Genomic DNA, 22,748 nt, shown 5'->3' on the forward strand with positions numbered 1-22,748 from the left:
AGCTCATGTCTGAAGAGATACTTAGTTTTTCTCCTTTTTTGATTTTTGAGGCTAAAACTTCTGTTTTGTTTTAAAGAGTTTGCTTTAGTTAGGTTGTGCATCATTTTGTTAAACCAGTTTCAGTTGAAATTGATCAGAACACAAAGATTTCCTGGTTACTTTACTCAGTGAGTGAACATGACATGTAAATGTAGTGGTGGATGTAGGTTTGCTCACTGAGCTGAAAGGTTCGCTTTCAGACATTTTGTCACCGTACTAGGTAACATCATCAGTGAGCCTCTGGATGAAGTACTGGTGGCATGGCCCACTTTCTGTGTGCTTAGGTGTCCTTGGGTTAGTGACGCTATTTCCTGTGGTGATGTTATTTCCTGCTCCTTTTCTCAGGGAGTGGTAAAGGGGATCCAAGTCAATGTGTTTGTTGATAGAGTTCCAGTTGGAATGCCATGCTTATAGGAATTCTCATGCGTGTCTCTGTTTGGCTTGTCCTAGGGTGTGTGTGTTGTCCCAGTCAAAGTGATGTCCTTCCTCAACTACTATGTAAGGATACAAGTGAGAGTGGGTCATGTCTATTTACCACCATTTACCACCAACTGAGAAAAAGAACTGGAAATGACATCACCACAGGAAATGATATCACCAATCCAAGGAAACCTAAACACATGAATAGAAATCGGGCCATGCCACAATAGAAAGTGTACATCCGGAGGCTCACTGATGATATTACCTAGTATGGTGACGAAACATCTTCCCGTTCAGCGAGCAGAACCTCAACCTGAGCTACAAATCTTCGCAAAACTCGCTAATGTATATGTAGTTTTCACACTTTGTTCCAAATGTATATTAAATTAACTGGTTTCAATTGGAGCAGTGATGAAGGTGGAACATAATTTGCTTAGGGTCTCCTTTTCTGGGAAGGTAATCATCAGTATTAGGCTTTTTAGATTATGACTGTACTACAGTTGAATACTTTGCAAACAAATATGGTTGTAGCTTTCAGAAAAAACTGCAGATGCTGGAAGTCTAAATCAGAAACAAACATTTGTTGGAGAAATTCAGCAGGTCTAGTAACATCTATGGTAAGAAAGCAGAGTTAACATTTCATTGGTATCGTGGTAATGTAAGGTAAGTGCATGGAAGAAGATCCCACAATATAAAATAATTACAAGCTAGGAAATGTAATTGAGCATCCTTTATTCCTCTAACTTTGTTTCAGAACCCAATCTGCAATTTTTGTAAAGAAACACTTTCAAATCTGTAAACCAATTAATTAATTGTTATACTGCATCAGATGTGTCCATACTTTAGATGCAGTTTTGAAATATGCTTTTAGATTTAGAACGAACTAATCATTTTTCTTTTTCTAACAGTGTGACAGTGAGAGTGACATTGATGATAAGGTAAGACCTTCTTCCTTTTTGACAAGTAGTTAGGGTTTTTTAAATTTAGTAATGCAACAGGCTTTGTTAATGGCACATAACTTTCAGCATAATGTTTGAAAATAACTATAATTTACATTGTGAGAAGGAATTCCTGTTATATATGGATAAAGTGGCCTTGTTTTAGGATCATTATAAGTTAGTTGAAAGGTCGACTGCAGTACTGTGAGTGGGCTGAGTAAGATAGCATAAATTTGTTGAAAACAAAGGCACCTTATAGTATAGTAACTGGAAACCTAAATCAAAAACAGTTTTAGCATTTATATAAGCCATGCTATTAAATTTGATTTATTAACAAAACTTGTGTTGCATTCTGTCAACTTGTGCCTTTAGAAAATTAGGAATGTTTTCATTTGACAAAGCCATCACTTGAAAAAATCCCTTTGAAATGTTTTTATTGGAAACATGGATTAAAAAGAAAAGGTGAACAGCATTATTTTATGACAGAATTTTTGGAACAGGATGCATTCAGATAAAAGGAATTAAGCAAATCTTTGTCCAGCTTGTACCAATTTCATTTGAGAATATTGTACAAATATGAAACACCTTTGAAATCTTGTTATGCATTTTGTTAGATCTCATATTACAGTATGCTTGCATGGAAGAATCTCATTTTGTTTTTTTTCCATTCCATGAATTGCTGTTTTCCATACAAAAGCAACAGTTCCAATTATCCCTGGTTTTGAGGCACTGTATCCTCTACTTGGTGATGTTTTCACTTTAGAGAAACAGCTATTTTGCATAGTCAGGTAGTAAGAGAGTTTCAGGTGCAGATGGAATTTAATTAGCATAGCACGATTCAGCTTGAAGGGTGTTGAGTACTTTAATAGTCTTACACAGCTGCAAGCCTCAATGATTGGAGTTCTTTACTGCTGTGAGATTCCACTTTGTTCTGTAATAAAAACTGCAAAAAAATTATATTTTATGTGTCTGCCTTAACATCTTTGATCTTGAGTTGATATCGCTTTAGGAGGTCCTAAAAACTATGCTGTTATAAATATCTCCACATAACATTTCTAACATTAACCAAGTTCCTGGTGCTTCCAATAAGTGAAAGCCAACGTTGCTTACATTTGTTTTACCAACTTGTGAACCTTTTCTGAATATTCATTTAAAACATGAAAGATGTTTAAAAAAATCTCGATTTTTAAGGACAATGCTGTCAAGTTCAGAAACCTGAAAGTTTGCAATGACCAATGATGAGGCAAAGAAAAATCAATGTGCTGTTCTTAATTATATCCTTGCTGAATGCTTCTTAGATTTGAAGTTAAATTAGTTTCATGTGCATCAATTGTTAATTTGTGAAACAAAAGACGAGGTGTTGAGTTTTTCCTACACAGAGAAAACAAAATTCATCATATTAAGCCATTCTCAGTATTTCACAAAACTAGTGTGACCTATAATGGTGAAGGTGTAAAGACAGAAGATTTTTAATGGAGCAGTACAGCTGCATTCCAAGGCCACACACATGACCAATGTTTGATGGTTTACAGTGACACATTTTGATAATGCCACTTCTGCCTTCAAATAAATGCTACTGTCAGAGGCAGACATAAATCTGTTTGTCAGCTAGCTACCTACTTTTGTATAGTTGACTTTGTTAAGACTTCCAGTTTGGATCTTTTCTATCATTAGGAACACCACTGGCATTTACAAAATAATTATGAAAGCTAATTTTGAAACAACTACATGTAGGTGGAAAGGACAAGCCAGGGAACTATAGACCAGTGAGCCTGATGTCAGTGGTGGGCACGTTGTTGGAGGGAATCCTGAGGGAGAGGATGTACATGTATTGGAAAGGCAACAACTGATTAAGGATAGTCAACATGGCTTTGCATGTAGGAAATCATGACTCACAAACTTGATTGAGTTTTTTGAAGAAGTAACAAAGAGGATTGATGAGGGCAGAGCAGTAGATGTGATCTATATGGACTTCACTAAGGTCGACAAGGTTCCCCATGGGAGACTGGTTAGCAAGGTTAGATCTCACAGAATACAGGGAGAACTAGCCATTTGGATACAGAACTGTCTCAAAGATAGAATTCAGAGAGTGGTGATGGAGGGTTATTTTTCAGATTGGAGGCCTGTGACCAGCAGAGTGCCACAAGGATCAGTGCTGGGTCCACTACCTTTCATCATTTATATAAATGATTTGGATGTGAGCATAAGAGGTATAGTTAGTAAGTTTGCAGATGACACCAAAATTGGATGTGTAGTGGACAGCGAAGAAGGTTACCTCAGATTACAACGGAATTTTAATCAGATGGGCCAATGGACTGAGAGGTGGCAGATGGAGTTTAATTTAGATAAATGTGAGGTGCTGCATTTTGGGAAAGCAAATCTTAGCAGGAATTGTACACTTAATGGTAAGGTCCTAGGGAGTGTTGCTGAACAAAGAGACCTTGGAGTGCAGGTTCATAGCTCCTTGAAAGTGGAGTCGCAGGTAGATAGGATAGTGAAGAAGGCATTAGGTATGCTTTCCTTTATTGGTCAGAGTTTTGAGTACAGGAGTTGGGAGGTCATGTTGCGCTGTGTAGGGCATTGGTTAGGCCAGTTTTGAAACATTGCATGCAATTCTGGTGACCTTCCTATCGGAAAGATGTTGCGAAACTTGAAAGGGTTCAGAAAAGATTTACAAGGATGTTGCCAGGGTAGGAGGATTTGAGCTATAAGGAGAGGTTGAATAGGCTAGGTCTGTTTTCCCTGGAGCGTCGGAGGCTGAGGGATGAACTTATAGAGGTTTATAAAATCATGAGGGGCGTGGATAGGATAAATAGAGGAAGTCTTTTCCCTGGGATGGATGAGTCCAGAACTAGAGGGCATAGGTTGGTTGAGAGGGGAAAGATATAAAAGAGACCTTAGGGGCAACGTTTTCATGCAGAGGGTGGCACATGTATGGAGTGAGCTGCCAGAGTAAGTTGGATCTGGATGGGTATATGAACAGGAAAGGTTTGGAGGGGTATGGGCCAGGTACTGGCAGTGCAACTAGATTGTGTTGGGATATCTGGTCGGCATGGACAAGTTGGACTGAAGGGTCTGTTTCTGTGCTGTATGTCTCTATGACTCTAGGACTATGCAGTTTGTTTATTCTAAAACGATTCTTTCACAAAAATAGAGGTGTATCTGCGACTAGAATGTAGGAGCAGTTGTTGAAGTATGGCCTCAGGAATTTGTTCACATAGTGGAATAGGCCATAGTAAAAATCAGTGAATGACTATAGTCCTGTTTTCAAAAGGTCACTATGAAATAGTTTTGTTGACATGCGTTTGGTTTGAATGCTTGCTTTATATTGTATGTGGCTTGTCATTCTGTTTTCGTTCTTTCTTGAATGTTGTCTTAAAGTGTTGAAGTAAGGACTATTTGAATGATTCTATTTCAGCATTGCGTATTCCTGCTGTTGTCATGGCCAATCTTATATTTTCTATCCTGCTAGCTCTCTTCAGACTTCCTCACAGCCATTGGCTGTTTATTGCAGCATGTTTGTTTTGTCCAAGCTCTCTCCTAACATCCAAAGTACTAGAATTGCTTTTCTTTATCAAATGGACCTCATTTTCACAATTCTAAACCATTCAATTATCTATGGATTATTTCAACAATATAGCTGATGATCTTTCTGTATCTCAGATCATGAAGAGAGAGAGTATTAGTCTATCCATCTTTTTTAATTGGTCTCTGCTTTCCATCCTTAAATAATGTCTGTACTGTAATTTTTTATGTATTCTAAGAATGGATACACTGGCAAGGCTTCATTTATTGACTTGTCCTTGTTTCCCTGAAGCCATTAAGAGTAAATCAAGCTGTGTGAGACTGTATAGATCAGACATGGTAGGTGTAGCAGGCTTATTTCTCAAAGGATGTTAGTAATTCATTTAACAATAACTTGGAAATTCTGCAGTTATTTTATCTGACTGGCTCATAAATTAACAGATTCGCTAGATTTGATTACCCAACTTGAGATCTAAGTGTTTTATTTTGTGTTTATCAGAGCCCTACTCCAATACCATAACCACCAGGGTGTCATACCTGTACTAGCCATCTCCTTGTCTTCAATATACTTAAGTCTTCCAAATCATTTTGAAGCTATGGTCACTCACTATCAGCTCTCCTAGCCTAATAGAAACCAAACATTGTGTATACCCCAACCTCAGAAGTATCAGATCTACTATATCTGTGACTTATTTTTTTCATTTTCCACAAACTATTCTCAAGCCTACCTAAGTAACATTGTCAATTGTTGCCAGAGGAAGATACATGCTAAAGATTCATTCCCATTAAAAAAAAAATTGACTTGACACGACTCAAACTTAGATAATTTGCAAGAAAAAGACAGGACATTCTTAGCTATTCACTTTACATATGAACACTTGAATCAGGAACAGAGGTAGACCACTCAGTCCTTGAGCTTAGTCTGCTAATTATTCCTGATCAGCTTCTGTTTTAAATTCTACATTCCCATCTACTCTCAGTAACCTCTGATTTTTCCTGCCGAAGCAGAAAAGCTTTATTTCTGCCCCAAAATATTCAATGAAACTATGTCCTCCACATTCCGAGGCAGAGTTCCAAAGTCTCACAACCCTCAGAGAAGAAAAAAGTCTCCTCACCTCTGTCGTACAAAGGTGACCCTTAATTTTTAACACTGTCCCCCTAGCACTGACCCACAAGAGGAAACGTTTTCCACATACACCTTGTCAGGACCAATCATGATCTTGTATACTTCATTAAATTCATCCCCACCCTCTTTTAACCTCCAATATAAACAAGCTCAGCCTATGTGACCTCTCCTCATAAGATCTCCCATTTGTTACAGTAGTCCCTATTCTGGACCACCTCCAACAAATTTATATCCTACTTTAAATCAGCAATTGCATGCTATTTTAGAAATGTGGTCTCACCAGTGTCATATATATCTGCATATTAACTTCATATGATCATGCACCAGATGACCTAAATTCTTCTGTACCTCTGAAGTCCACAGTTGTTCTCCATTTAAATAATATTTTGCTTTGTCATTCTTCCTGCCAAAATGAACAAATTCACCATTTTCCCACCATACTCCATCTGTCAATTTTTTGCCCACTCACTCAATTTACCTGTGTCCTTCTGAAAACTCTGATTTGGTCTTCACAACATACTTTTCCACCATTTTTGAGTCGTCTGCAAATTTAGCTGCCATGCCTTTGCTCTCTCATATAAGTTGTTGATGTAAATTGTGAAAAGTGGAGGCCCTCGCAAGGACCCCTTCAGGACTCCACTTGTTTCATCCTGTCAATTAGACAAAGGCCATGCATGCATTCTCTGTTTTCTGCCTGCCAACCAATCTTCTATCCATTCTAATATGTTAGCACCAACACCATGAGCTTTTATAAAAGTGAGGAAGTTTGTCAGAGTGATACAGGACATTGGTGAGACCATATCTTGAGTAGAGCGTACAGCTTTGGTGGCCTTACTTTAAAAAGAAGCATCATAAACAATTCAGAGAAGGTTAGTTAGTTGATTCCCATGATAAAGGGGTTACATTATGAGGAAAATTGGACAGGTTATGTCTTTATTCATTGCAATTTCGAAAAATGAGAGGCGACTTTATTGAAACATAAAATATCCTGAGGGTCTCGAAAGAATGGATACTGAAAGAGCATTTTCTCTTAAGAGATTTTAAACTAGAGGACACAGTTTAAAATTAGGTGGTCACCCATTTAAAACAGAGATGAGGAGGACTTTATTTTCAGGGGGTTATTAGTCTCTGAAATTGTCTTCCACAGAGACCAGTGGAAGCAATGTTTCTTTATATTTTTAATACAGAGATAGATTAATTCTTGATTAATGAGGCAATGAAACGATACAGAGACAAAGCAGGAATAAGGAGTTGAGACCATGATCACGCATCCATGGTTTTATCAAATGATAGAGCAGGCTGAACAAGCTGATTGGCTCACTTCTTTGGTGAGATGGTAACATTGTATTGTCGCTGGGCTAGAAGTCCAAAAGCCCAGGCCCTTGTTTTTGGTGTCATTAATGATGATCATGAAACCATTGTCAATTGTGGCAAAAACCCATCTGGCTTACTCATGTCACTTAAGGAAGAAAGCCCGTCCTTACCTGGCCTGTCCAAACCCAGAGTGAGCTGATCAGCTTCACTGCCCTCTTAACAGCCCACTGAGTTCAAAGGGAATCAGTTATAGGTGACAACTGCTGGCTTTGCCAGTATTGCCCACAGCCCATGACAGAATAAAGAAAAATAAACTCCTCCTGTTAGTTCATTTGTTTATTATAAATTCCTGTAGCATGTTCCAAGTCACTACACATTAGCTGTTTATCATCATCATCACCTATTCCCTACTACTAAATCTTTCTCAATTCACTTGTTTAGTTTGCCATTCAAATCCATACTTCTTCAGAAATTGCAAATGTGGCACCTTTTAAAAGTCCAAATATATTCAGTGGGAATATCCTGAAGGCTGTTTCAGTTGATTTGAAATAATTCAATATATTTTCAAGACACAACCTGTGATTTCTAAAACCAAGTACTGGAGGCAAATATCAACAATGCCCTGAAAGATTTCCATAACCTGCAATGAATCAATAGTTTCAAATTTCCTACAAATTTGGTAACTGGGTAAATGTTTGTAAGTATTTCAGCTTCTCAGATCCTTTTAATACAATCTGTGAATCCGATGGTCCAGTGCTGCGTTTCACATACATCTTCTTTAAGTATTCAATGGTATCTGCATCTGATACACATATAATGGTTTCAGGTTTTTTCCATAGGCTAACATTTATTACTAATTCCTGAGCAAAACATAGGCAAAATATTTCTCCTGTGTGATGTTATTTGGCGATCCAACTACGACCTTTACTTCTGTGGAAGGCAAATTTAAGTGACAGGCAGACCTGAGATTTTGTACCTTCAGTTCTCTGAGAAACCAACTCTCTATCAACTGACAACTATGTCACCCCCAGTGTATTTAGTGTTTTCTCATAAGGGTGGGATTAATAATGGTACTGTTGGCAGGTGAGTATGTCAGTATAACATCCTTTCATGCACGATTGACATCAAGTAGATTAGATTTGCCTCTGGGTTGTACTGGTGAAAATTCAATATGAACAACATTGATTGGCTTTCAACGTACGTTGTTTGAAGTCAGCTGTAGAGAAAGCTATGTGATGTTCATCGTTTAGTGTTGTTTTTCATTTTACAGACCGGATGGCAAATCATTTGTATGTAACTTCTAATATTCATATTTTTTCAAAATAAGTGCAAAACAACGGAATTTGGATCACTGGAAGGATTGAATTGGTGGATAATAGCAATGTTTAGAACAGTATTTGTCAAAAGAATAAAGACAAAAATCTGTGGAGAGAGAAACGGTGAAGCTTTTAATTCTATGACCTTTCATCAGAGGTATTTTGTTTTTGAATTTATTGAATTTTATATATTATTTGTATGTATTAGAACCATGTTAAGCTGACTGGCCTGATCCCTTGCTTTGCCAAGATCCTCCACTATGCACAATATTTTAAATTTAATAGAGGTAATAAATTTTTTTATATATATAGATAGATAGATATATATGTCCAGTATCATAAACAAATCCTTAAATAACTTAGGTTAACAAATCAGGTACATTAAGTTAACAACTAAATAATGTTATTGACCAGACCAACACCCCTTCAAATATAGCCTAGACCCTAACTTTTTCTTACTTAAATGAGGGTGTAAGGAGCCATTTTTCAGGTGCAATTCAATTGGTTACACTACTTGGCTTTAAGCAAAGCACACTTTATTTTTACTGTACAGTTAAAATACAAACAAAAGAAAGAAGAATTGGTCTAACTTTAACTCTATTGGTTATTACTATATAGATTATTACTAAAATATACTACTAAACAGCAATTGTTCCAATGTAGTCGCATTCCACAAACATACCCTTGCCTTGGAAAAGGCAAATTCAGTAAAATAGATTGTCTCACATGCAATGCTTTCCCAGACTAGGAGGAAAGAACACTCAAAGAAAAGTCTGGTAGAGAAAGAGAGAGAACTCCAGCTTTTTGCTGTGGCCGTGAGAGATCTTTGTTTCCACAGCGAACTTCAAAATCCCAACAACTATTGAAAGCTAAATTAAAACCCTGGTTCTGTGGGAGCCTGACTCCACCCATTCATGCTGTTTCTATTGTTCCAACTATTTAAAAAAAAAACAAGGGGTTTTAGGAGAGAAAGCGAATAGTTGTGTTGCAAATAAAGTGCCTTGAAAACAATGTGATCCATTAATTATTCACATTATAAATGGAATTGAAAAAAATTGGGCCATTCAGTGTGGTTATTACAAACCAAATCATCATATAGTAGAATTATCTTTTAAACAGAAAAGTGTCAAGGGCATACTTGTTCATTAGTACCATCCCTGTTATACACAGAATTACATGAATAAGCTTCAGAAAAGTGAGTGAGTGATGGTATCATGGAGTGTACTGCCTTGAGGGGAGTACACAGCAGTGGAGCTGGATTATCATGTATAGTTGATGCAAAGGCACTGAAGGGATACTGCTATCACTTGATTGAAGACATGAGTATTGAAGCACCACTGTGTAGTGGGGCATGTGTTTGTGCCTGCAAGTGCCACACATTGATTCTTGACTGCAGTTGACATTCGCTTTGGAGATATCTAGAAGGAAGGAGACAAAATTAACCTGAGAAATATCCTGACAAAGAGCCATCTGTTATCGTAATTCAGATTGCTTCTACCATCGAGTTCAACAGCTTCTGTAATCCAGAATGTCATCAGAATTCACTGTTTAATAATTATCTGTTTTAAAAGGACTGTTTTTGATCATCATAATTGTAGAATTGCATTATTTAACAAGCATCTCTTATATAAGTACTTTGTATTTTACAACAATGTTCATAAGAGTGTTTTAGAAAATAATACTTACTGGCACTGCATTGTAGGCAGAATATTAGAAATTATTCAATGGAAGCTAAATACTTAGATTACTATATTTGTTACATGCTGTCAAAATTTCTGATCATTGGACAACTGCAGATCATAGCAGTGCTGTGCTCAGTCTCCTAACATTGTAAATTCCTGGAGTACCAAGTTAAAATGTTGTTTTTATTGTTTTAACTTTATACACCAAATTCTCATGTAAAAACTTGGTACTGCTGACAGTTATTCTAAAATTAAATATAGTTTCAAAGCCAGGGACTTTCCAACCAAGATTTCCAGTCTTGTCTATCGTTTCTGAAGGTGTGATTCCACAAGCACCTGTAACTGATTAGCTCCTTCTCAAAGTGGGCGTATTTCATGATTGTGATTTAATTTGGATTTACAAAGTGTCCTTTCTCCCTGTGTGTACTGGGTCATTCACTGCTCAGACCTGAGCAGACAGTTGCCTACCCTTAGACCTACACTAGTGTTGCAACTTGATATCAATTGTATTATTGTGGCTATTATTTTGTCTTTTTTAATTATGTTTGATATTCCCTGATGGCCCAGTATGTAAATACAGTTGCTTACTACTTATAAATCCTTAAAGACCTGATTGCAAATTAGTCTGCAAGCCTGAGTCTGGAAAATGAATCGCATCCCACCGATAATGTGGATTCCAAACTGCACAGTGCTGACTATTCCATCTCACACTTGAACAGTATTCACTTGGGCAAGATGGAAAGTTTGATCAAAGCGAGATAACATCACAAATTTCAAATTGTGATGAGTGAGGTAGAGTGGTTTGCAACTATGTAGATTGGAAACTTGCACCTGGCCAAGGGCCATCAAACTTTATCCAAATGAGTCAGGCAAATCTTCTAAATGACAACTGACATTCAGGGCAGTTTAAATTGAAGAGTCTAAGTGTTTTGAATCATTATTTCATCTTCATTAATCATTCATTGTTGCTCCATTTTAAGATGACAAATATTGACTGTAGCCAACATACTCCATCCCATGTTGTAGTCAGCAGTTTGAGGCTAAGCATCATTGATATAAGCTGTCTCCATGTCTAGCTTACTTGGACTTTCCCCAGAAGCTTCAATAATTCGTCACTTAATGAGCTCTATCTACAATATTCTTCTCTCCACCTCATTATTCATTAATGAGTGCTCATCCACAATCCAAACTGAACAATCTCTCCCTCATCATGGGATTATTTCTATGGTTCTATCTTTGTATGATTAGCAGACTTGGATATAGTCATTCCTCCATATCCATGAGAGTTCTGTTCCTGAGAACACACACAAATGATGAAATTTGTCAATGTGGACCTCATTAAAAATAGGTTAAGAATTACTTGCATGTGATTTTTTTTTGCCCTTGTTACTGATTTTATTTGTAACTTTTTTTGATGCAGGTAGACAAATTCACAATTCATGATTTCGCAGATGCAGAGGATTTACTGAATGTGACTTTCTGGCTCATTACTTAAACTGATCCTTGCAGGACACTACTAGCCACATCTTGCCAATTAACATACCTTCCCATCATCTCGATTTAGATTTTATTAGAGCACTATTTTCCAATCTATAAAGGAATGATTCCTGAATCAAGCTTATACTTAACACATCTGTACTATTTTCATTTCTATTTCCTTTAAAATCCCTGATATGGAAATGATCTAGTCCTGGCATTTTATCGCTCTTAGTGTCATTATTCTCTTCTTTATTGTTCTTTTGCTTATATTAAATGTGATACATCCCTATCCCTTCATCCATGTGTTTGTTGGGAAGCTTACATATTGACCACCTCCTCAAGTCATGTGTGAACTAGTAAAGGGACAATACAATTATGGAGGTAAAAACATGGCTAAAGGAATAGTGTGGGCAAGTGGGGTTTCATATTGCTGCAAAATAATTATTCAAGATGCCCACTGTTTCCTTATTTTGATTGACAAAATGATCGTAAGCTTTCAAGAATCCACAGTTCTCCCAACTACCCTGTCTATTCTAATGTACTTGAAATTGTTTAGTAAGTGTTGATTTTGATACTCCCTGCAAACTTATTTTCGTACTCCCCATGTCATTCTTGTCATTTTTGTAAATGATCTGGAGGTGGGCATAGAAGGATGGGTTAATAAGTTTGCAGAAGACTCTAAGCTAGGCAGAGTTGTGGGTTACAGAGGAACACAGATAAGATGCAGAGCTGGGCTTAGAATGGCTTGTGGACTTTAATGCAGAAAAGTGTGAAGTAGTTCACTTCGGAAGAAGTATCAGGAATGCAGAGTACTGGACTAATGGTAAAATTCTAGGCAGTGTAGAGGAACAGAGGGATCGCTGTGTCCTGGTGCATAAATCGCTGAAAGTTGCCACCCAGGTTGATAGGGTTGTAAAGAAGGCACACGGTGTTTTGCCGTTTATTGATTGGGGGATTGAGTTTCGGAGCCATGAGATCATGCTTCAGCTGTACAAGACGCTGGTAAGGCCACACCTGGAGTATTGTGTGCAGCTCGAGTCACTGTGTTATAGGAAGGATGTGGAAGCTTTGTAAAGGGTTCAGAGGAGACTTAGTAGGATGCTGCCTGGTATGGAGGGAAGGTCTTATGAGGAGAGGCTGAGGGACTTGAGGCTGTTTTTGTTAGAGAGTAAAAGGTTGAGAGGTGACTTAATTGAGACATATAAGATAATCAGAGGGTTAGATAGGGTGGACAGTGAGAGCCTTTTTCCTCTGATGATGAAGGGTTTAACACTGTAACAGTGTTATTGCTTTAAATTGAGGGGTGATAGACTTAGGACAGACATCAGGGGTAGTTTCTTCACTCAGTAGTAGGGATGTGGAACGGCCTGCCTGCAACAATAGTAGACTCGCCAACGTTAAGGGCATTTAAATGGGGATCGCACTTACATATGGATAATATTGGAACAATGTAGGTTAAATGGGCATCAGATTAATTTTGCAGGTTGGCGCAACAGGCTGAAGGGCCTGTACTGCACTGTAACATTCTATGTTCTATGTAATTCTTATTATCTGTTTTATCAATCTTTACTGTTCTTTATATCACTTCCATTTGTTAGGATCTATTTTGTTTCTTACGTTTCTACATGCTTTGGGTTTTCTTCTCTTGAAATGCAGACATTATTTTCTTTGGTGAATAGAACTGTTGTCTTTTATAGGTATGTGCCGATTCTGCATTACACTAAATTTTCTATAAGTACCTCTGATTCAATTTAAAACTTCTCCAATGAATTTGATCATATCAAGATCTATACTAAATGTTCACTGCTGTTACAGTGTTAAAAAAAATCTGGCTCCTCAGATGTTATTATATCAATACACAATACCACTTTGCTGGTTCTGGACCATACTATTGCAAAACAATGTTCTGAAACAAATGCAAGAAATTCATGACCTTTTTGACAGGCTGGGTCTGTTTGTCTTGATCCATGTCTTTGCATTTATACAATCTACCATTTCATACCAGTTACTGAAGGCTTTTATGTATTTTCCTCCAACACCCGCCACATTTTAAATCCTTTGTCTATTTCTTAATTCAACCCATTGATCTCCATTGCCTGCTTATCCATAGTCATTGAACTGATTTCATCCTAACTCACTACAACACAGTTACCCCTCTTCCATTTTCCCTATCTTTCCGATGGATCTTGTAACCTCTTATGTTTCAGTCTCAGTGCTGCACTATCTTGCAGCCATGTTTCAACTATGAATTGTAGTGTCAAACGCTACAATTCATAGAGACAGTCAGATATAGGGGCAGATTTGGCCAATCATCCCATCGAATCTGCTCTGCCATTTGATCATGGCTGATGTGTTCCTCAACCCCATTCTCCTGCCTTTTCCCTGTAATGCTTGACTCCTTTACTAATCAAGAACCATCTATCTCTGTCTTAAATATACTCAATGACTTGGCATCCAATACCCTCTGCAGCAATGTGTTCCACAAAGTCACCAGCTCTGGCCAAAGAAATTCCTCCACATCTCAGTTCTAAAATGTCGTTCCTTCACCCTGAGGCTGTGCCCCTAGGTCCTAGTCTCTCCTACTAATGGAAACATCTTCTCCATGTCCACTTTATCCAGCCCTCTCAGTATTCTGTAAGTTTCAATCAGATCCCCCCCCGCTCACCTTTCTAAACTCCATCAAGTACCGACAGATTTCAATCACTCCTCATATGGCTAGTCCATTGTCCCTGGGATCATTCTTGTAAACTATGACAGTGCATCTTTCCTTAGATACAGTGCCCAAGACTGCTCTGAATATTCCAGTCTTCTAGAGCTTCAGCAGTACATCCCTGATTATTGAGTCATAGAGATGTACAGCATGGAAACAGACCCTTCGGTCAATTCGTCCATGCCGACCAGATATCCCAACTCATTCTAATCCCACCTGACAGCACTTGGCCCATATCCCTCCAAACCCATCCTATTCATGAACCCATCCAAATGCCTTTTAAATGTTGCACTTGTATCAGCCTCCACCACTTCCTCTGACAGCTCATTCCACACACGTACCACCTTCTGTGTGAAAATGTTGCCCCTTAGGTCTCTTTTATATCTTTCCCCTCTCACCCTAAACCTACGTCCTCTAGTTCTGAACTCCCCCACTCCAGGGAAAAGACCTTGTCAATTATACTATCCATGCCCCTCATAATTTTGTAAACCTCTATAAGGTAACCCCCTCAGCCTCCTACATTCCAGAGAAAACAGCCCCAGCCTCTCCCTATAGCTCAAATCCTCCAACCCTGGCAACATCCTTGTAAATCCTTTCTGAACCCTTTCAAGTTTCACAACATCTTTCTAATATTCCAACAGTGGTCTAATCAATGTCCTGTACAGCCACAACATGACCTTCCAAATTCTGTGCTCAATTCTCTGACCGATAACCATACCAAACGCCTTCTTCATAATCCCATCTACCTGCAACTCCACTTTCAAGGAACTATGAACCTACACTCCAAGGTCTCTTTGCTCAGCAACACTCCCTAGGACCTTACCATTAAGTGTATAAGTCCTGCTAAGATTTGCTTTCCCAAAATGCAGCACCTTGCATTTATCTGAATTAAACTCCATCTGCCACTTCTCAGCACATTGGCCCATCTGGTCAAGATCCTGTTGTAATCTGAGGTAACCTTCGCTGTTCACTACACCTCCAATTCTGGTGTCATGTGTAAACTTACTAACTGTACCTCTTATGCTCACATCCAAATCATTTATATAAATGTCAAAAAGTTGTGGACCCAGCACCGATCCTTGTGGCAGTCTGCTGGTCATCAGCCTCCAATCTGAAAAACAACCCTCCACCACCATCCTCTGTCTTCTACCTTTGAACTAGTTCTGTATCCAAATGGCTAGTTCTCCCTGTGTTCCGTGAGATCTAACCTTGCTAACCGGTCTCCAGTGGGAAACCTTGTCGAATGCCTTACTGAAATCCATATAGATCACATCTACCGCTCTGCCCTCATCAATCTTCTTTGTTACTTCTTCAAAAAACTCAATCAAGTTTGTGAGACATGATTTCCCACGCACAAAGCCATGTTGACTATCCCGAATCAGTCCTTGCTTTTCCAAATACATGTACACCCTGTCCCTCAGGATTCCCTCCAACAACTTGCCCACCACTGACACCACGTTAGCCAACCTCCATCTTCCGGCACCTCACCTGTGACTATCGCTGATGAAAGTATCTCAGCAAGAGGCCTGGCAATCACTTCCCCAGTTTCCCACAGAGTTCTGGGGTACACCTGATCAGGTCCTGGGGATGTATCCACCTTTATACATTTCAAGACATCCAGCACTTCCTCTTCTGTAATATGGATATTTTGCAAGGTGTTACCATCTATTTCCCTACATTCTATATCTTCCATGTCGTTTTCCACAGTACTCGTTTAGTATCTCCCCCATTTTCTGCGGCTCCTCACAAAGGCCACCTTGCTGATCTTTGAGAGGCCCTATTCTCTCTCTCATCACCCTTTTGTCCTTAATTTATTTGTAAAAACCCTTTGGATTCTCCTTAATTCTATTTGTCAAAGCTACCTCATGTCCCCTTTTTGCCCTCCTGATTTCCCTCTTAAGTATACTCCTACTGCCTTTATACTCTTCTTAGGATTCATTCAATATATCCTGTCTATACCTGACAAATGCTTCCTTCTTTTTCCTAACAAAACACTCAATTTCTTTAGTCATCCAGCATTCCCTATATCTACCAGCCTTTCCTTTCACCCTGACAGGAATATACTTTCTCTGAATTCTTGTTATCTCATTTCTGAAGGCTTCCCATTTTCCAGCCGTCCCTTTACCTGTGAACATTTGCCCTCAGTCAGCTTTTGAAAGTTCTTGCCTAATACCATCAAAATTGGCCTTTCTCCAATTTAGAACTTCAATTTTTAGATCTGGTCTATCCTTTTCCATCACTATTTTAAATATAATAGAATTATGGTCACTGGCCCCAAAGTGTTCCCCCACGACACCTCAGTCACCTTCTCTGCCTTATTTTCCAAGTGTAGGTCAAGTTTTGCACCTTCTCTCGTAGGTACATCCACACACTGAATCAGAAGATTTACTTGTACACACTTAACAAATTCCTCTCTGCCTAAACCCTTAAAACTATGGCAGCCCCAGTCTATGTTTGGAAAGTTAAAATACAATAACCACCCTATTATTCTTACAGATAGCTGAGATTTCCTTACAAATTTGTTTCTCAATTTCCCTCTGACTATTAGGAGGTCTCTAATACAATTCCAATAAGGTGATCATCCCTTTCTTATTTCTCAGTTCCACCCAAATAACTTGCCTGATGTATTTCCGGGAATATCCTCCCTCAGTACAGCTGTAATGCTATCCCTTATCTAAAATGCCACTCCCCCTCCTCTCTTGCCTCCCTTTCTATCCTTCCTGTAGCATTTGTATCCTGGAACATTAAGCTGCCAGTCCTGTCCATCCCTGAGCCATGTTTCCGTAATTGCTATGATATCCCAGTCCCATGTTCTTAACCATGCCCTGAGTTCATCTGCCTTCCCTGTTAGGTCCCTTGCATTGAAATAAATGTAGTTTAATTTATTAGTCCTACCTTGTCCCTGCCTGCCCTGACTGTTTGACTCACTTCTGTTCTCAGCTGTACTCAGATTGATCTCTTTCCTCACTATCTCCCTGGGTCCCACCCCCCCACCTTACTAAATTAAATCCTCCCGAGCAGCCCGAGCAAATCCCACTGCCAGTATATTCGTCCCCTTCCAATTTAGGTGCAATCTGTCCTTCTTGTACAGGTCACTTCTACCCCAAAAGAGATTCCAATAATCCAAAAATGTGAATCCTTCTCCCATACACCAGCTCCTCAGCCATGCATTCATCTGCTCTATCCACCTGTTCCTGCTCTCACTATCTCGTAGCACTGGGAGTAATCCAGATATCACTACTCTCGAGGACCTCCTTTTTAAATTCCTGCCTAACTCTGTAATCTCCCTTCAGAATCTCAACTTTTTTCCTTCCCATGTCGTTGGTTCCAATGTGGACAATGACCTCTTGCTGGCCCCTCTCCCCCTTGAGAACATTCTGCACCCTCTCTGAGACATCCTTGATCCTGGCACTAGGGAAGCAACACACCATCCTGATTTTTCACTGCTGGCCACAGAAACGTCTGTCTGTACCATGGACTAGAGAGTTCCCTAACACAATTGATCTCTTGGAAGCTGACGTGCCTCTCATTGCATTAGAGCCAGTCTCAGTACCAGAAACTTGGCTGTTCATGCTATGTTCCCCTGAGAATCCATCGCCTCCTACATTTTTCAAAACAGCATATTTGTTTGAAATGGGGATAGCCACAGAAGACTCCTGCACTAACTGCCTACTTCTCTTTCCTTTCCTAGAGTTAATCCATCTATGTGTCTCTATCTGTGACTTTTTCCCCTTCCTATAATTGCCATCCATCACATACTGTTGTTGTTGCAAATTCCTCATTGCCTATAACTGTCTCCATTCGATCAAGTAGGATTCGCAACCAACAGCATTTATTGCAGATATAGTCCACAGTAACCTGTAAACTCTCCTTAAACTCCCACATCTGACAAGAAGCGCATTTTTGCTCCTTCACAATCTACAGACACAGAAAATAGCACCGTCTTATTCCTCTACAAAGCACTGCTCCAGGTTAAATTACTAGCTCTGGCTTATATTTTAAGTTTAACCAAGAGACATATCTCATTCTCGCCATCTTGAAATGAATACCAACATTGCATTTGGCTTCCAAACCATCAGCTGAATCTGCACATTAATCTTAAGAGAGTCCTGAACTAGAACTCCCAAGTTTCTTTGTGCTTCAGATTTCCAAAGCCATATCCATTTATAAAATAAATCTCTACATCTGTGTTCTTCCTAACAAATATGTAATCTCGCACTTTGCGTTCCATCTGCCACTTCTTTGTCCGCTCGCCTGGTGTGTTCGAGTCCTTCATTCAGTTCATTCAGTTTGTTTTTTTTATATTCTGACCATTTACAAACAGCACTTATTTGGACCACTTTTCCAAATTCATTTTTTTGTTCTAGTGTTTTACTCGGATGTTTCTTATTTCTCTTTCCTGAAGTAATTACATGTATTTATTTTGTAAACACTGCCTAAAGCTAATTTCTGGCTTCAAATGTACTTTCTCCTTTTTCAATTGTTTTTAAACAATTATTTTACGACCATTCCCAATCGTCTCCTCACTCCCTCTTCCAACTTACCAAATTACTAGTTTAAAGATCTTGGATCTTTTCCATTTATCCTTTCTACTCAGACCTTAGTGTCACTTTAGTTCAGAAGACCCATTTCAACAGTTCAGATCCTTTCTGTGCTTATGGCCTATGAAACCCCACTTTCCCACACTATTCCTTTCGTCATGTTTTTTACCTCCATAATTGTATTGTCCCTTTATCAGTTCACTCATGACTTGGATAATAATCCACAGATTATAACCCTTCAGGTCCTGTTAGCATCTGCTATTCTCCAAGCTGAATCTTTTAGGTGCATTGTTAATATCAACACAGGCTAAAATGATTGGATCCATGCCCCACTTGGGACAGTTGCACTGCCAACAAATAATGTGTTGCAATCCAGATGTAAAAACTCCTTTGCCACACTTTAATGGTGTATTTAAATAATATAATCTAAACTAGTTTGTATTTTTTCAAATATTTTTCTGCATACTAACTTGCAGTAAAGCACTGGACAAAAAAAAATTCAGGCCTGCATTGACATTAAGTACTAAAAGCGCAAATCAAAATTTCTTTCTCTGCTCCATATTCCCACACACACCAAAAACTCAATTTTTACACTCTATAATGTTCAAGCGTTTATGACCACTCTGTGCAAGCACTTTTCTGAATGAACAAACTAGCATTTGCGGCTACAAGGTTTCAGTTTTCACAGGAAACCAAACTGCATAACAGAATTTGATCCCAAACTACTCATAAAAATAGAGAAACCCAACGTAATATAAATTATTTTAACCTATTCAGTTGTCTTAAAGCACTGGCAATGACCATGACCTTTTACTTGACACTGTTTTTTTGTCGTATGCTATGCTTTAATTTTCCTTTAGAACATAGAACATTACAGCGCAGTACAGGCCCTTCAGCCCTCGATGTTGCGCCAACCTGTGGAACCAATCTGAAGCCTATCTATCCTACACCATTCCGTTTTCAACCATATGTTTATCCAATGAGCACTTAAATGCCCTTAAAGTTGGCGAGTCTACTGCTGTTGCAGGCATTGTGTTCCATGCCCCTACTACTTTCTGAGTAAATAAACTACCTCTGACATCTGTCCTATATCTATCACCCTTCAATTTAAAACTGTGGCCCCGCATGCTAGCCATCTCCATCTGAGGAAAAAGGCTCTCACTGTCCACCCCATATAACCCTCTGATTATCTTATATGTCTCAATTAAGTCACCTTTCAACCTTTTTCTCTCTAACAAAAACAGCCTCAAGTCCCTCAGCCTCTCCTCATAAGACATTCCCTCCATACCAGACAACATCCTAGTAAATCTCCTCTGAACCCTTTCCCAAGTTTCCACCTCTTTCCTATAATGCGGTGACAAGAACTGTATGCGATATTCCAAGTATGGCTGCACCAGAGTTTTGTACAGCTGCAGCATGACCTCGTAGCTCTGAAATTCAACCCTCTGCCAATAAGAGCTAACACACCATACGTCGTCTTAACAACCCTATCAATCTGGGTTGCAACTTTCAGGGATCTGTGTACATAGACACCGAGATCTCTCTGCTCATCTACACTGTCAAGAGTCTTACCATTAGCCCAGTACTCTTTTATTCCTGTTGCTTCTTCCAAAGTGAATCACCTCACACTTTTCCACATTAAACTCCATTTACCACCTCTCAGCCCAGCTCTGCATCTTATCTATATCCCTCTGTAACCTGCAACTTCCTTCAGCACTATCCACAACTCCACCGACCTTAGGGTCATCCGCAAATTTACTCACCCATCCTTCCATGCCCTTATCTAGGTCATTTATAAAAATGACAAAAGCAGTGGCCCTAAAACACATCCTTTCGGTACATCACTAGTAACTGAACTCCAGGATGAACATTTCCCATCAACCACCACCCTCTGCCGTCTTTCAGCTAACCAGTGTCTGATACAAAACTGCTAAATCACCCTCAATCCCATGCGTCTGTGTTTTGTGCAATAGCTTACCGTTCGGAACCTTTTCAAATGCCTTACTGAAATCCATAAATGCCACATCAACCTCTTTACCCTCATCTACCTGTTTGTAAGAACTCAATAAGGTTTGTGAGGTACAATCTACCCTTCACAAAACCATGTTCACTATCCCTAATCAACTTATTCCTCTCTAGATGATAATAGATCCTGTCTCTTATAACCTTTTCCAACAATTTGCCCACAACCAAACTAAAGCTTACTGGTCTATAATTACCAGGTTGTCTCTACTCCCCTTCTTGTACCAGTGAACAGCATTTGCTATCCTCCAGTCTTCTGGCACTATTCCTGTAGACAATGATGACATAAAGATCAAAGCCAAAGGCTCTGCAATCTCCTTCCTGGCTTCCCAGAGATCCTTGAACAAATCCTATCCGGCCAGGGAACTTATCTATTTTCACATTTTCCAGAATTGCTAACACCACCTCCTTGTGAACCTCGATCCAGTCTAGTCTAGTAGCCTGTGTGTCTCCATATTATCCTCGACAACATTGTCTTTTTCCACTGTGAATACTGATGGAAAATATTCATTTAGCGCTTCCCCATCTCCTCAGACTCCATGCACAACTTCCCTTGATTGGCCCTAATCTTTCTCTAGTCATTCTTTTAATCCTGATATACCTTTAAAAAGCTTTAGGGTTTTCCTTGACCCTATCTGCCAGTGACTTCTCATATCCCCTCCTGGCTCCTCTTCGTTCTCTCTTTCGGTCTTTCCTAGCTAACTTGTAACTCTCAAGTGCCCTAACTGAGCCTTCACATCCCATCCTAACATAAGGCGCCTTCTTCCTCTTGACAAGAGATTCAACTACTTTAGTAAACCCCGGCTCCCTCACTCGAACACTTCCTGTCTGCCTGACAGGAACATGCTTATCAAGGACGTGCAGTAGCTGTTCCTTGAATAAGCTCCACATTTCAATTGTGCCCATCCCCTGCAGTTTTCTTCCCCAACCTATGCATCCTAAATCTTGCCTTATCGCATCGTAATTGCCTTTCCCCCAGTAATAACTCTTGCCCTGCGATATATACCTATCCCTTTCCATCGCTAAAGTAAACATAACTGAAGTGTGGTCACTATCTCCAAAGTGCTTACCTACATCCAAATCTAACACCTGGCTAGGTTCATTGCCCAGAGCCAAATCCAATGTGGCTTCGTCCCTCGTTAGCTTGTCCACATACTGTCAGGAAACCATCCTGCATACATTGGACAAAAATGGACCTATTTGAAGTACTCGAACTATAGTATTTCCAGTTAATATTTGGAAAGTTAAAGTCCCCCGTAACAACTACCCGGCTACTCTTGTTTGTATCCAGAATTATCTTTGCTATCCTTTCCTCTACATCTCTGGAACTATTCAAAGGCCTATAGAAAGCTCCCAACAGGGTGACCTCTGCTTTCCTGTTTCTAACCTCTGTCCATACTACTTTAGTAGATAAGTCCTCAAACATCCTTTCTGCCACCGTAATACTGTCCTTGACTAACAATGCCACAACTTTTACCATCTTCTCTGTTCTTACTGAAACATCTAAATCCCAGAACCTGCAACAACCATTCCTGTCCCTGCTCTATCTTTATCTTTATTTGAGAGGTTTATGAAGCTTTCCTAAATTTAGTGAGTTAGCATGTATGATAAAAGCACATCCTTTTTGAAACCAGAC

The 22,748-nt window shown here is 39.2% G+C and overlaps 1 protein-coding gene across 12 annotated transcripts in view; it reads left to right on the top strand.

Annotated features, from left to right (window-relative positions):
• fbrsl1 (fibrosin-like 1) overlaps window positions 1–22,748 on the top strand; it is a 1,023,586-nt gene that overhangs the window by 749,710 nt on the left and 251,128 nt on the right. For all 12 annotated transcript variants that reach the window (XM_043715446.2, XM_043715444.2, XM_043715447.2 and 9 more), the window contains one exon: window positions 1,368–1,397. In XM_043715446.2, the coding sequence (XP_043571381.1) occupies window positions 1,368–1,397 (30 nt within the window). The remainder of the gene's footprint in view (window positions 1–1,367; window positions 1,398–22,748) is intronic.

Source organism: Chiloscyllium plagiosum, unplaced genomic scaffold (assembly GCF_037043375.1).
Source record: "Chiloscyllium plagiosum isolate Xiang-an unplaced genomic scaffold, Cpla_swu_hap1 HiC_scaffold_24, whole genome shotgun sequence".
Lineage (NCBI taxonomy): Eukaryota > Metazoa > Chordata > Chondrichthyes > Orectolobiformes > Hemiscylliidae > Chiloscyllium > Chiloscyllium plagiosum.